Consider the following 14,236-nt stretch of genomic DNA (forward strand, 5'->3'; position numbering starts at 1 on the left):
TTAAAATATAATTTCAAACTGAAGGACAAGAACCAAAGATTAAACATTACTGTCTATGAAGCCTATAGATGGGCGTATAATGACAGTGTACTGACAATCTGTGCTACCTCATCAGATTTTCCTACCATAGTGCATCTAGACAACGATGTCTCAAAAGGTTCTACCTTTTGAAACTGCTATACCTGTTGAGGCTTGTGAACCATGTAATTACTTCTCCAAGCCCTGGTAGTCGCCAAGGAGATAAATGTGAATTTCTTTGCATGCGGGCTCTTATGGTGTTATTTTAACGCTTATTGCCCCACATCCGCCTCTATGCCAGCAGACTTCCACGCCAAAGTCCACAATTTCCGGGAGTTTGTTGAAAAGTAACTGAACACAGCGTGTCACCAGATCATATCGAGAGAATAGGCAACGTTTCATTCATGCTTGACAATAAGCTATTTTGCAAAAAAAAAAAAATACAAGAATAGGCAACAATTTCAGTTTCTACTAAGACACCCCAAAAGACCTAAGCATGTTGCGGCTTTATCTACAGTGAAGTGGTACCACGAAGTATTGACTCAGCAAAGCTGAATACAAATGCATGTCACACTTTTAAGATTTTTTTTTTTCTGAGAATTTAAAAAGTCATCCATCCTTTTTCATTCTTTATTTTTCTTACACTAATAACCCACTGAAATTTGTGGCCATATAACATACACCGATGTGGTTTAGTTCTATCACAAGGGCAAGTGTGTTTGCACAGCAGGATGTGGTGGAAGACCTGAGAAATTGCAGCCGCTTTAAAGAGAGACAGAGCCAAGTAGAAGTTCAGCGGCGGCAAGGAAGCAGATGGGATCCCCCGGCACCTGCAGTAAATGGAGATCAGGTCACTAGGCGATGGGATACCTGCACAGAGAAAAGTTTATACATATATGTTTTTTTGTTGTTGTTTTTTTTAATTGTGAACAATTCGTGAATTATTATTGCATTACCTTCTACTTCTTTAAGGTTGAATATAAATCTCTTAATGTTGAGAGCCGAGGGGCAGTAGAGAGGCACGAGGAAAAAGGCCAGGTCTGCTAGAGGGCTCCCAGTGGTGGACAGCTCCCAGTCGAGCGAGGCCATCACTCGGGTCTGATCATAAAAAGGACAACCAATGAGGCAATTGCTGAAAAATGCATTCTGCGGTCATAACAACCTTTTAGGAAGTCTTGCCTCAGTTGGGTGGAATATCAAGTTGTCAAGTCGGTAGTCTCCATGGACGAGTGTGACCTCATCATCTTTATCTGGCAAGTTTCTCATCAACCAATCACAGAGCTCATTCACAGCAGGAATGTCTCTGTGGGCTGATGCGGTGTACTGCTTCGTCCAAGTAGACACCTTGGAAAATGAAGCAACATTTTTTTACATTACAAATCTGACTACATACGTACAGATGTAAGGAAGCTTACTGAGTGCAAAGTGTTTAGCTAACTTGTCTCCTGCAGTATCCCGGCCCTCTCCCGAACCCTTCGAGCTTTAGTGATGGTAAATCCAGTGAGTGCAACTTTGCCAGGTTTTCCACCGCAGCTGTATATACGGACGTTCTTTGAGCTGGACTCATTCCAGGGAGCTGAAGATCCCTGAAAATGCGGCCCTGCTCATGATAAAACATACAAAACAGATAAAAATAAACTGAATGGGTATGTTGTTGTGTAGAACATAGAGTGCATTGCAGCAAAAATATTCACACCCCTTGAACTTCTTGAACATTTCTGTCATGTTACAACCATACATTTTCATTTATTTTAGTGAATTTAAGTGTCCAACACAAAGCTGTGCATAGTTATAAAACAGAAGAAAAAATGCTTGAAAGGGACTTTGTGAAAAAGATCAAATGAATGCATATGTTGTTGTACAGTACATGCATTCAAACGCTTACCTTTACATGTTCCATCAAATAGAACTCTGTTCCTATTACTTCAGCCTCATTGCAGAACAAAAGCGGCTGAGGAACGGGAAAGCCGGCAGAGAAGAGAGCCGTCTGCACCTGGTACTCTCTGTCCACCTGCAGGATGTCCGGACACAGGTGAGCACATTTGGATTGTTCACACAATAAAAGGTGAATCTTGGGTGTTGACACACCAGATAAAGATTTTAACCAGACTAATTATTATTACAATCTTCGCCAATAAGCTGATGGCTGTCAAACAGCTGAATATCAGTCATTATATCTCATTGTTGCTTGGAGAAAATAAATTAAAAAAAAACAACAATACAAAACAATTAAGTATCATTTTGCAATGCTGTCCTGTGTAAGCACGGTCACTTCTAAATAATGTGAAAATACAGATTTTTAAAAAAAAACATATTTTGAGAATAAAGTTTTAAAATCTGTGCACAAAAGTAGAAAAACTACTATTTCACTTTTTAAAAAAAAAAAACCTCAACCAACTGTACACATAAAGCATGGCTATAATGACAATACAGCGTTAAATCGACGGAATAAAACAGATTCTCATCACTGTTCCAGTAATAATCTACAAATTAAATAGGGCTGTATTGCTGCCCTCTGCTGGAAAGAGACAAAACTGCATCCAGAAAGTTTTGTAAATGGAGTTTTTTAAAGTCTCGAAACATTGTTGCGAACGTGATTGACTACACATGAGTAAAGCTCACCTTGTGCGCCCCCGGCAGCAGCTCACCGGGGGGCTTCTTCCTGAGAACATAACTTCTTGAAGGTGCCTGAACCAGAAAGGTTGGGTTAGACTGGCCAGCGCTGCAAAGATAAAGGATATAGTTAGCATTCTTATCATTAGTGACTGAGAAAGTGAAAGCAGACTGTTGAAATGTGTTATTTTACCTGTACTGTCTCACGGTCAGAGTGTCGTTCTTAGATACCAGTGACTTCTCATACAGGTATCTTTGAAGGTTGCCAACACTGAACTTATGTTGTTCTCGCACAGATGTTAGTTGGTCTTCCATGTCTCAGGCCAAGTCTTCTGGTTTAATCAGCACTGGGTTTAATCATTAACTGACACTGGTGAGCTGAGCGGAATGCGCAAACATTTCACTGGGCTGAAGTTGGTTTCTTATTCAAAGCTTCAATTTGACTATTGGATGAAGGACTACTTCAAGGATTATGTGCCACGTTGTTTGGGATTTGTGAATAATTTACTTTATGAAAAATGAAGGCAGTTTCAGTGCTGTAGTCTTAAATGAGGATCTAAGTAGTGAAGTAGTGACTTCCAAATTTTGCTTTTTTTGTTGTTGTTGTTGTTGCTGCAGTTTTTTAATGTACAGCCCCATCTAAAATAGCTGCAACAATAGCACTGAACATTTCACTGAACATTAGTGTTTTCAATTAGAATTAGAATTTTTACAAATTATATGTTTACATTTTATATATGTAAACATATATATTCATGTATTGCATGCAGAAAGTCGTCCAGGTTAACCAGTATTAAGAACTTTGCTGTCTATAATTGCAAAAGTAATAATAATAATAATAATAATAATAATAATAATAATAATAATAATAATAATAGACATGCTAAATAAAAATAAACTTGTATTTTAATCTAATGTTATTTTATGATTATTTTATAATTTCTATTTATTAATATTAATTTTATTTTCTTATTTGACTATTGAAGAAAACTCCATTCTGGGTTTGTCCATTCTAAAAACCGAGTTTAGAGAAACCACATTAAACACATCACTTTAAAAAAATGAAGGCAGCACCACTGCCAGTTTTTTTCTTCCACAAATAATTATAGGGCTCATAATGTGAAGGAAATTCCTTATTTATTATTATTATTATTATTATTATTATTATTATTATTATTATTATTATTATTATTATTATTATTAAGTGAAAAAACAGGTTTGAAAAAAATCAGGTCAAGTGCCAAATCAGATTTGACCAGTAAGATTATAAAGCAGGGACCCCCTTGAAAATGGCTTAAAAGCAATATTTGTTTGTTTTCCTTCATCATAGATGTTTTTATTACAGAAAAATGCAGTCCAGATTTTACTGATGTAAGTATTCAGATGTCCAAAGTGCTCAAAAATACAAATAAAGTAAAAGTTTCTAATCAGATTTCAATTACAATTACAGTTGATACTAAAAAAACTGTAAAATAGCCCTTTACACAAACGAGGAGGCGGGAGCTATTAATCAGACTCCAACTTCAGTGATGCAATTTATTTTTACCTGAGAAAAAATCTAATCTACCTAATTTTCACAAATATAGCTTATAATAATGTAACTAATATATTGACTTGTACAAGCAATATTTTAATAATACTTCGGATAATTCGTCGAAAATCTCCATGGATGTCGGAACAGTTGACGGTCCGCTTTCCACACGGACGCTGTTCAACGACGCACATATCCTGACAGCTGATTCAAGAAAAGAAGACGTGTACTTCTCTCTGCTCTGTTTTGGTTTTAAGCGTGGTTTCATTCCCTCTGCTTTGGCTCATAAACCCACACTGCAGCGCCGTTCTTGAGCAGGATCAATGGCGACGGTGGAGGAGCTGAAGCTGCGGGTGAGGGAGCTGGAAAATGAACTGATTAAGTGTAAGCAGAGGCAGTGTGCAGCGGAGGATGCTCACAATAGACCCAAAATTGACAAGATGAGCGCCGAGGTAGTGGATTCCAACCCGTACAGGTGACTTTTCCAATTAAGTTTGACATTTTTTTCCCCATAGTTTTATTTATATTTGTGAAAGAGTAAAAAAGTAACGAGAGGCGACGCCTTGTGACTCACCACCTCCTTGAATGGATTCCCATAGACCACAAACTAATCTCTGCTGTTTTTTCTGTTTCAGCCGCCTTATGGCTCTAAAAAGAATGGGCATCGTGGATGATTATGAGGTAGGGTATTTCATAGAAAACGTTCTCTATGTTTGGCTGATCCTATTCCCGTTCATATGTGTTTTTGCTAAAGATAAACATGAAGAAAACAAAGGGACAGAACTGATGTTCACACGTCCACACATGCTTAACATTACATATATGTAGGATTATTATTAATGCTGTATTATCGTGCATGCTTGCATATTGTGACTGGACTGGACTGGATTTTACTTGCTTCACATTCTACCAGTTGGGTTGTTGAGCAACCACTTGGGATTCTGTTGACAGAAAATCCGGACATTTTCAGTAGCTGTAGTTGGTGTCGGAGGCGTCGGCAGCGTGACAGCTGAAATGCTCACTAGATGTGGCATTGGTAAGGTAATAAAACCTTCCCGTTTTTACGTTTGTGCTGGACACTTCTCCATCTTCCTGCCACATGTTCAACGCCTTCATGCCGTCTCACTGTTGGCCTTGCAGCTGCTGCTCTTTGACTATGACAAGGTAGAGCTGGCCAACATGAACAGACTGTTCTTCCAGCCTCACCAAGCAGGGCTGAGTAAGGTGGAGGCAGCAGAACACACACTCAGGTAAGATCTTGTCAGTGGAGGGAAACCGTCCCCCCCCATCCACAGCTTCCCTGTTTCTCCTATATTTATCAGTCTTTATTCCCCTCCCTTCACCCCCCACCCAACAGAAATATTAATCCAGATGTGGCATTTGAAACCCATAACTACAACATCACAACACTGGACAATTTCACGCATTTCATGGATCGCATCAGGTTGGTTTCCCCACTTGACAGATTTGTACGCATGAAGGCTTGTTTGTAAATATAAATCTGTTTTTTTTTTTTTTTTTTAGTCACGGCGGGTTAGAAGAAGGAAAACCAGTGGATTTGGTTCTGAGCTGTGTTGATAACTTTGAGGCCAGGATGGCCATCAATACAGTAAGCGCCTCACTGTGAGAACAAAGGGGGCCGACAGGACGATCCGTTCATATATTGTAACATCTCTGTGTTTTTATTTCAGGCCTGTAACGAGCTGGGTCAGATCTGGATGGAGTCCGGCGTGAGTGAAAACGCAGTCTCAGGACACATCCAGCTCATAATTCCTGGAGAGACCGCTTGCTTTGCTGTACGTAAGCAGGCGCAGGAGCAAAAGCTTCCGTTTGTCATTAATATTGTTCTTTTCACCAAGATTATGTGGACTTTATCCTCTTAGTGTGCCCCTCCGCTGGTGGTAGCCGCCAACATCGATGAGAAAACCCTAAAGCGGGAGGGTGTATGTGCCGCCAGCTTGCCAACAACTATGGGTGTGGTTGCAGGCCTACTGGTCCAAAATGTCCTCAAGTACGTGGCCAACTTTTCTGTCTGACATGAAACCTAAAGTGGTTTTACAAATACAAAACCTCGCAGACTTTAAGGAGAAACGTGAATGTAATGTTTCGCTCTTCAGATATCTCCTGAAGTTTGGCACGGTCAGCTACTATCTCGGATACAACGCCATGCAGGACTTTTTTCCCACCATGGCCATGAAGGCCAACCCACAGTGCAATGACCGCCACTGCAGGCGGCAACAAGAGGAATTCAAGGTTAGCACACCTGACTCACGATATTCTCAAGAACTTCTGCTTGGCGCTTTTACTGGTGCTTTGTATCGATATTCACACCACCTGAATGAAAACGTGGGGGTGTGAATTCTTCTGCTAGTTGTCTTTAACCAGTCAGCACAGTTTTCTACCTGTGTGGTGTTTTTGTCTTCAGAAAAAAGAAGCAGAGCGGCCCAAGGTGGAAGCTGTGCAGCCGGAGGAGGAAGAGATCATACATGAAGACAACGAATGGGGTCAGCAGAAGCTCTGGTGGCTCTAGTTCTAGTCCTTGCTCTTTCTAAGCTACTGACAATAAACACACCCAACTTGGTTGTGCAGGTATCGAACTGGTGTCTGAAGTGAGCGACGCCGAGTTACAGGCTGCTTCGGGGGCTGTGCCTGATCTGCCAGAGGGCATCACTGTGGCGTACACCATTCCAGCTGGGGTGAGTTACCGTTAGCTTTCCACCGGCTATAGAAACTGGTTAAATTCCTTAATGGCACAAAGGAAAGACAATTTCTGTACGTGTCAGTCTTTGCATTTACCTGTAAATAATTTTGTCGTTCATGTCCTGTTGTGTTTGTACCAGGAAAAGGTCAGTGGAGACACCGTGGAGGAGACTGAAGTGAGCTTGGCAGATTTAATGGCTCAGATGAGAAAGTTGTAGACAGTGATCTGAAGACTCTTTTCTGCAGCACATTTAAAGTTTTTCTTTTTTTTTTGTCTGTATTCATATATTTTTTTTAACATTCTCATCCCAAAGTCCAAATGTAAAAAGATAAACTGAAGGTTAAAGATATACAGTGCATGATACTGGTTGCATGCACATGAAATATCACTTGGAATGACATCAGATTCTCACAAAATGCCTAACACCCCAAATTAAAAAGCAATTGATTTTTAATCTGTTTATTACAATTTTACTTTGAATCCTTAAACTTTTCAATCATGTTTTTCTGCTACTTACTGAACGCTGTCTCAATAAAGTATTTATTAGATTCAATCTAATCTCTAAAATGTTGGTTGATTCATTTTTCAGTATATTTGTACATTGCGACATGACTAGAGTGTATACAGAAGCTGCACACGACCAAGTAAAAATGTCAGATATTTCTGATTTACAGAACAAAAACTTGATAATTTTAAAACTTTTTCATGTTTAATGTAACAGATGCCATAAACAACTCTAGTGTAAAAAATATATTTTGGTTTCAAGTTAAACATTAAAATAATAGAAAATAAACATTGTACATTTTAGTAAGACAAACCTTTGAACGTACATAATCTCAAGCGAGAAATGTAAGAGGCACAAACATGTTTAAGTATGTTTTGTTTTTTTTATTGTCATTAAATCTAACAGGTTTTTTTTTGGATAAAAATCATGACGTTGACATTTCTTACACATACTAAAATCTTGTTTTGAACTGTGCTTACTTGTTCCAAGGTTAGGTAAACATTACAAGTGCTTTAATATAATTTATAATATTTAAACAGTTGTCATTGTAAAATGCAGTTTGGATTATAAACTGACAGCTTTGAAATATGTAAACATGACAATGTAAGTGATTGAGATCTCACGATCCTGATTATTAAAGGGCAGTGAGTTTAAACTTTAAATGAGAAAAAAATCCCGTTTTACTTGGATGTTAGTGTCGTTTTCTCTTTACTATAGTAAAAATTAAAAGTGCATAAAAATTAACAATGGAAATCCATAAGAGTAATAACTGGCACATTTTCAGGGTACTTTAAGGCAAAAATAGTGATGTCTGCTGAGGTAAACTTTAAATACTAAATTTCTGAAAATACTTATTTAAAAGTTTCCGAGGGTTTCACAAACATTACGACACAAATGAGAATAGTTTTCCTTTATATTAGTGTTGTGATTCAAAATATTCAGAGAAAACTTGCCCGGATTAAAAGTGAATAAAGGTGTACGTGCTGGTTATCAATTTTTAGAAAGACTTCCATAGGATCAGGAATTTGTGATCCTATGGAAGTCTGGTTTCAAGACTTCCATAGTCTTGAAACCAGACTCTGCTCTTTGTAAGGAGAGCAGAGAAAAAATTATTTGAAATGCACTAGCAGTCTCCTGGAAAACTGAACGTTTAGGCCGTTCACAACTGCTCATGGTTGCTCTTCCTACTTTGGATTAACAATGTTAATCCAATGATTAAATGTGCACAAAGCAAATGTGAAAAAAGCCAAACAATAAACCACCTGTACCTTTATCCTGAATTTATCAGAAGTTCGTTTGGAAGAAATGCTTCAGCGTACCGTTTTTGAACACATTATCGTTCTGTGCTATGCTTTTTCCTCCACAAAGCATTCTGCTCGTGCCTTCATAAAGTATCTATCACAGTGAATGATTCCCTTTTTGATAACGATTGGGATTTTCAGTTTCAGCTGTTCTATAGCGAACCATCCTGCAGTGATAACGGTACACAGAGTCACCTCGCAGCATGCGGTTGAGGAGCAGGCGTCTTCAGACTAAAAGTGTCTCCGCTGGAGGAATGATGTGACGGAGCGTTGCCACACACCAACGACGGCTCCGCTTCTTTAATCTCCATCGCACGCTTGTAAAGTTCTGCAGCCCTCTCAAAGTCACCTTCCTCATAACTGCATTAGAAGATAAAAACAAAAGAAGTAAGAAAGAATGTAAGCAATGCAAAGTAAAAAAAAAGGATAAATAATCGTATTTTTCGTACCTTAGCACAGCGAGGTTCTTCAGGGTTTCTCCGACCCGTGGATGTGAGCGGCCCAAACTATCTTCATAGACTTTCAGTGCCCGCTCATAAAGCGGCAAGGCCTCATTGTGCTTCTTCTGTGAAAATAAAAGAAACCTGCAGGTAGCTTTGTGCCATAAAACCTAAAAACAGTAACGGCTGAAACTACAAAAATAACAAATGCACACAACTGTGAACATACACTCCTGATCAAAATGTTCAGCTTAGTTGAAAAATTACAGGAATTTCTATTTTGCACTGTTGAATCTTAAGAAGGTTCTAATAACAGGTTTAAAGTGCGAAAAGAAATGGAAATGAGACTTAAAAAAAACAAAAAAACTCTGAGTAAGCATTTTATTGCAAACAACAATTAAGCTGAAATAGCCCGTTCATCAGCTGATGATGTTGTGTATGAATATTTTTTTAACAATGTACAGTAAGTATTTGATGATGAGCCTCACCAGTTGGCAGTAGAGAACAGCGAGGTTCACCAGTGCTGTGGCCACGCTCGGGTGTTTTGGACCAAAACTTTTTTCCCTGATTTCCAGAGACAGCTCATAGAGCGGAACGGCCTTCTCCAGCTTGCCCTGCGTAGGACACATCAAACCAAATTTTAAATACCAAAAACAAAAAAGTAAAACAGTTTGAGGTCACAAGAAAAGTATCTAAACATCTGGTTTCGATTATCTCACTCTGCGTTTATAGAGCATGGCCAGGTGCTTGACGGTGTATGCCAGAGAGGGGTGGTCCGGCGACAGGGCCTTCCTGCGGATCTCCAGTGCCCTCTCGTACATGTCCTCGGCCGTTTCGTACTCCCTCCGTTCTGTGTGCAGCGCGGCCAGGTTGTTGAGAGACTGAGCGCAGTCTGGGTGATCTGGGCCGAGGACACGTTGGCGCATCTCCAGAGAGCGAGTCAGGAACACCTTGGCAGCACTGATGAGAGGTAAATGAAGAAGAATTTTATGGATATAGGTTAAAAAAAAAATGTATACTGGCAAATGTTGCTGCTTCAGACTAGAACTCCATGCTGGGTATTTATTATGCAGTGCTGATAGTGAACTGATGTAGGTCTTACTCCAGGTTGTTTTGGAGGTAGTAGAGGACACCCAGCTCATTGAGCGTCTTGGCGCAGTCTGCAGAGTCTTTCCCCAGGGTCAGCTCTTCCAGCTGGAGGGCTCTACGCCTCAACAACGTGAATCCATACTGATACAGGATTAAAAAAAATGAACACAGTAAGCTTAAGATGTTCAATTAAGTCAGTATGATACCTATTTAATTGACTAGTGGACTACATAAGGGATCATTTTTTAATAACAATAGATATCAAAGTGTTATACTGGAATTGTATGTGATAGCCCTACTTAAAGTAGTGTGAAATAGTGACGTCTTAAGGAAGGGCTACAGTCGTCCCCGAGGCTGCATCGAGTTCACCCATCTTGGAACATCTGCTGCATGTCTTCCTTCTTTCCTATCAAGTTACTGTTAGATAAAAGCAACACAAGCTTTGCTGCGCTCCTTGGTCTTCATGATTCTGTTCTCTCTCTAATGTTTTCGAATAAACCTCTGACGCATTAACTCAACATGTAGATTTACTGATATTAAAATGCACCCAGGTGGACTCTGTTAACTAATTATGTGAGGTCTGAAAGCAATAAGCTCGACTGGGCTCATTTACAGTGAAGGGTTTGAGTACCATTCCACATCAGAATTGTTTTTATTTGTGCCACCCTTAGAAAACCAATTATAACTTTCCTTCCACTTAACAATTTTGAATCACTTACTAATTAAATTAGTTTTGAAGACTGCTGTGGATTTTATTTAAGTGCGTCAGAGTAAACAGATCTATATATAAATACAAGTCAGACTTTTTGACTTCTGTGGAAAACATTTTTAAAAACATGTATCAGTTTCCTTCCTCTTCACAATTCCTCATTATTTGCTGGTCTATCACATAAAAGCCCAATAAAATATGTTGAAGTTGAGGGAACACGAGTGCTTTTGCAGTTTCTCGTATGTTTGGCATCTGTAGAATTCCCTCACCATCTGACCTTTTTGTCGCGCTGTCTTTTGCCGAATCCTTACTGACCTCTTCCTGAGTTTCTCAGCTTGTTCATACCTGATGGTTAAAGGGCAAGAAACAACAAGTCTTGAATGTAAATTAGATCATGCAATGAAAAGCTGAAAAGCCTTCATAAAAATAACCCTAAATGACCATATTAGTTTGAGAGTACACGAAAGTTACATTTACTTGTTTTGCTTCTGGTAGAGCATGGCGAGCGACTCCAGCTCCTGTGCCACAGCAACATGCTCAGCGCCGTAGGCGTTCTCGCTTATCTCGAGTGCTTGCTTGTACAGCTGTTCGGCATTCCCATACTTCTTCCACTGGACATAGACTCCTGCCAGCTGGTGCAGAGAGCGTGCGACACTGGGATGGTCAGGGTCCAGGGCTGTCTCTCTGATCTCAAGAGACCTTTGCAAAGGAGCAACAGCCTACAAAAGACAAAAAAAACAACAACAAAAAAAACATCTACGTCAGCCAGACAGAAGTGTTGATAGATTTCTAAGTATGACCAAAACAAACAAGATCTACCTGACTCGGCAGGCCCAGGTCTTTGAGAAACCGACCTAAAGTTTCGTAAAGGTTTGCAAGCTTTGTCATACTGTCCTCGCTTTCACAGCTCTTCTCGTAACGTTTTAGGGAGTCAAAGTACTCAGTTGCCATGGAGCTTTTGTCTTTGCCCACATACTGCCAATAAGCCAGCAACTCAGAGAAATGACCCCTGAGGAAGAAAAGCAAGAGGCAATACCTTAGAATGAGGAATATCGTCTCACAACTATACACGTTTTCAGTCAACACAAATATTTACCTCTTGTAAAGGTTTTGGGAGACAAAGAGGTTCAAAAGACTGAGCTGAAGTTTGGCTTTGTCCTCCTGCTGCTGGAACAGCCAGGGAAGCTCATCTGCAACTCGCCATGTGACGCAGTCCTGGCTACAAATTTGCAAAGAAGTGATTTGAGTTTCATCAAATGAAGCGTACAATACGTGATGCAGATGTCAGAGGGGTGGATGAATATTCTGCACAACCTGAGCTGCTGGTTGAAGTAATGGATTAGTTTCTCTCTGTAAGAAGCACAGCCATTTCCTCCACCTAGGAACTCCAGCCTCACAGCTTCACAAGCCTGAAAGGCAGACGGGTAATGGTAATAATAATAATAAAAAAAAAAACACATCTCTTCCACTCACAAATATTATAATGACATCTATTTTAGAAATGTGCAAATTACATTAAATCTATTAACACAGTAATGCTGGACCTTACATATATAGATTGACTGAAGTTAAACAGTCCACATCACAGAGTGGTTTTGGACAACCAGGTACAAAAGCACATTGGAAATTAGACTGTCATTAAACTGTTGATATGTTTCAGGATTTCAGTTAATAAAAATGAGTCAGGACAGTTTTTTCTTCCATTTAACTTTCCATTAATATGCTTAAATACTGTCCTCTGATAACACGTCCATAACGTAACATTTCCGTCTGGTGTTGTAAACTATTCAAACTACCGGAAAAACTGAATTTTGGATTTTTAATTAAATTGACAGAAATAAGCTCTGGAAATACGCTACTGTGTGGCATTTGAGTTTTTAAACTATACCTCTAAAATAAGTAAACTTTTTCATGGCATTCTATTTTATTGAGATGTGCTTGTTAATTGTCTGTGGAAATGTACAAAAAAAATCTTGGAATCCTGGAAGAGTTTATCTAAAAAAAATAAATAAAAAAATAGTACCACAATGGGTCAGCAGGTGTCAGCATGTCTACTTCACTGCAATTCGGTGCTAACACGGTAAACCATGAGGGTGAAGTGAATCAAATGTGATTCGCCTCCCTCTGCATGGAAATATCTGGTTTCAGAGGCAGTGATTATAGAGAAATCTGGCCTCTATGCTACTGGAAGAATCATTTTAAGCAGAAATAAATGATGCCACTACAAAGACATGGAACTGGATGAATGAACTGGATGAATCCAAATTATGTTGAGGTTCCAGCCAGAAAATGGACACCGATCTGACAAACAAGAACGTCATCATTTAGCTGCTCTTTAGTCACAGCACTTAAATATATTGCGCTTATATACATTTTGCATTTTCTTTCCCTGTGTGTTCTTGCCAGTGAGCCTGTTTACCTGCAGGTGCTGAAACCTGATGAGTCCACAGCGGAGAGTCACAATGCAGAGTCTGTTCAGGTGGTAGAGCAGAGAGGACAGAGCGGCCCACTCTAGCTCTGGGAAAAGATCTAATGCCTCCGATTCGCTCACTCCGTTGTGGCTGGAAAATACAAGGCACAGCATCTAGGAAAGAAAAAAAAATACATTATGCAAATATTTCTGCAGAGCATCAAAACGTATGCAGTCCAATGTGAGTATTTAGTGACAGCAAAGTCCAGAAACAACTTTGCTTTACCTCTTTCATCATGTGTCTCTCTTTGTCTGTGTTGAGGAACTTTAACATCATTTTAAGCGCCAGGCGGTACAGAGACAAGGTGTCCTGACACTGCAGACACTGCTCCAAGCTCTTCTCCGAGGACCAGCCAGATTGAAAACTATGAATCCAAAATATGCAGAAATATTCTTAGAAAGTTAAATGTAACATAAAATTGTCAGAGAAATAAACATAGTCTACGAAAATGTTGAAAATGTTTTCCCAGCAAGTCAGACAAAATACACTCATACACAAACACTAAAAGTAGGCAATTTAAAATTCTGACATGTTTTAAGAATTACAGTCCGGTTCACAAGCAGCTTTTAAAGAATTAAATAGGATCTAAATTGAATTGTCTGTAACTGTCAATAGGATCGAAGAACCTAAGGTCAATCTGATCTAATCGATCTAAACCCAAACATCTACAATTTTCTTTACTTTCCTATTTTTTTCTGCACATAAAGAACCAAAAAGTTGACACAACAGACCTGGTGATCATCCTTGCCAACAGTGTGACATATAACGCGTTGCACGTCGATGCAGAGCGGCAGTGCCTTTCCAGCTTTTTCTCCTACAACAAAATTACTAAATGTATAGGTTTTACAAAAACAAACA

The 14,236-nt window shown here is 39.3% G+C and overlaps 2 protein-coding genes across 4 annotated transcripts in view; one reads left to right on the forward strand and one right to left on the reverse strand.

The window, feature by feature from the left end:
• LOC103456915 (nephronophthisis 3) overlaps positions 1-14,236 on the reverse strand; it is a 43,305-nt gene that overhangs the window by 22,035 nt on the left and 7,034 nt on the right. The window contains exons 15-33 of one of the 2 annotated variants that reach the window (XM_008396794.3): positions 14,110-14,192; positions 13,604-13,742; positions 13,327-13,491; positions 12,222-12,316; positions 12,004-12,126; positions 11,727-11,916; positions 11,385-11,626; positions 11,177-11,252; positions 10,212-10,339; positions 9,829-10,069; positions 9,598-9,723; positions 9,119-9,234; positions 8,865-9,029; positions 2,641-2,740; positions 1,904-2,029; positions 1,457-1,618; positions 1,198-1,362; positions 975-1,116; positions 764-888 (exon numbers count right to left, since the gene is read on the reverse strand). In XM_008396794.3, coding sequence (XP_008395016.2) covers positions 764-888; positions 975-1,116; positions 1,198-1,362; positions 1,457-1,618; positions 1,904-2,029; positions 2,641-2,740; positions 8,865-9,029; positions 9,119-9,234; positions 9,598-9,723; positions 9,829-10,069; positions 10,212-10,339; positions 11,177-11,252; positions 11,385-11,626; positions 11,727-11,916; positions 12,004-12,126; positions 12,222-12,316; positions 13,327-13,491; positions 13,604-13,742; positions 14,110-14,192 — 2,709 coding nt within the window. Of the gene's footprint in view, positions 1-763; positions 889-974; positions 1,117-1,197; positions 1,363-1,456; positions 1,619-1,903; positions 2,030-2,640; positions 2,741-2,824; positions 3,059-8,864; positions 9,030-9,118; positions 9,235-9,597; positions 9,724-9,828; positions 10,070-10,211; positions 10,340-11,176; positions 11,253-11,384; positions 11,627-11,726; positions 11,917-12,003; positions 12,127-12,221; positions 12,317-13,326; positions 13,492-13,603; positions 13,743-14,109; positions 14,193-14,236 lie in introns of those variants that run through there. The other variant, XM_008396798.2, reaches the window with a different exon arrangement.
• On the forward strand, positions 4,333-7,421 carry uba5 (ubiquitin-like modifier activating enzyme 5). 2 transcript variants are annotated; one of them, XM_008396796.3, is made up of 12 exons: positions 4,333-4,637; positions 4,798-4,843; positions 5,114-5,203; positions 5,303-5,412; positions 5,520-5,606; positions 5,687-5,771; positions 5,854-5,958; positions 6,046-6,173; positions 6,280-6,415; positions 6,588-6,666; positions 6,752-6,858; positions 7,003-7,421. In XM_008396796.3, exons 1-12 carry the CDS (start codon positions 4,486-4,488, stop codon positions 7,078-7,080), a joined length of 1,203 nt encoding a protein of 400 aa, XP_008395018.1. In that variant the 5' UTR covers positions 4,333-4,485; the 3' UTR covers positions 7,081-7,421. The 2 variants fall into 2 exon arrangements, with proteins under 2 accessions (XP_008395018.1, XP_017157484.1); XM_017301995.2 differs by lacking the exons at positions 4,333-4,637; positions 4,798-4,843 and having other exon boundaries at positions 5,119-5,198.

Source organism: Poecilia reticulata, chromosome 20 (assembly GCF_904066995.2).
Source record: "Poecilia reticulata chromosome 20, P_reticulata-male-v2, whole genome shotgun sequence".
Taxonomy (NCBI): domain Eukaryota; kingdom Metazoa; phylum Chordata; class Actinopteri; order Cyprinodontiformes; family Poeciliidae; genus Poecilia; species Poecilia reticulata.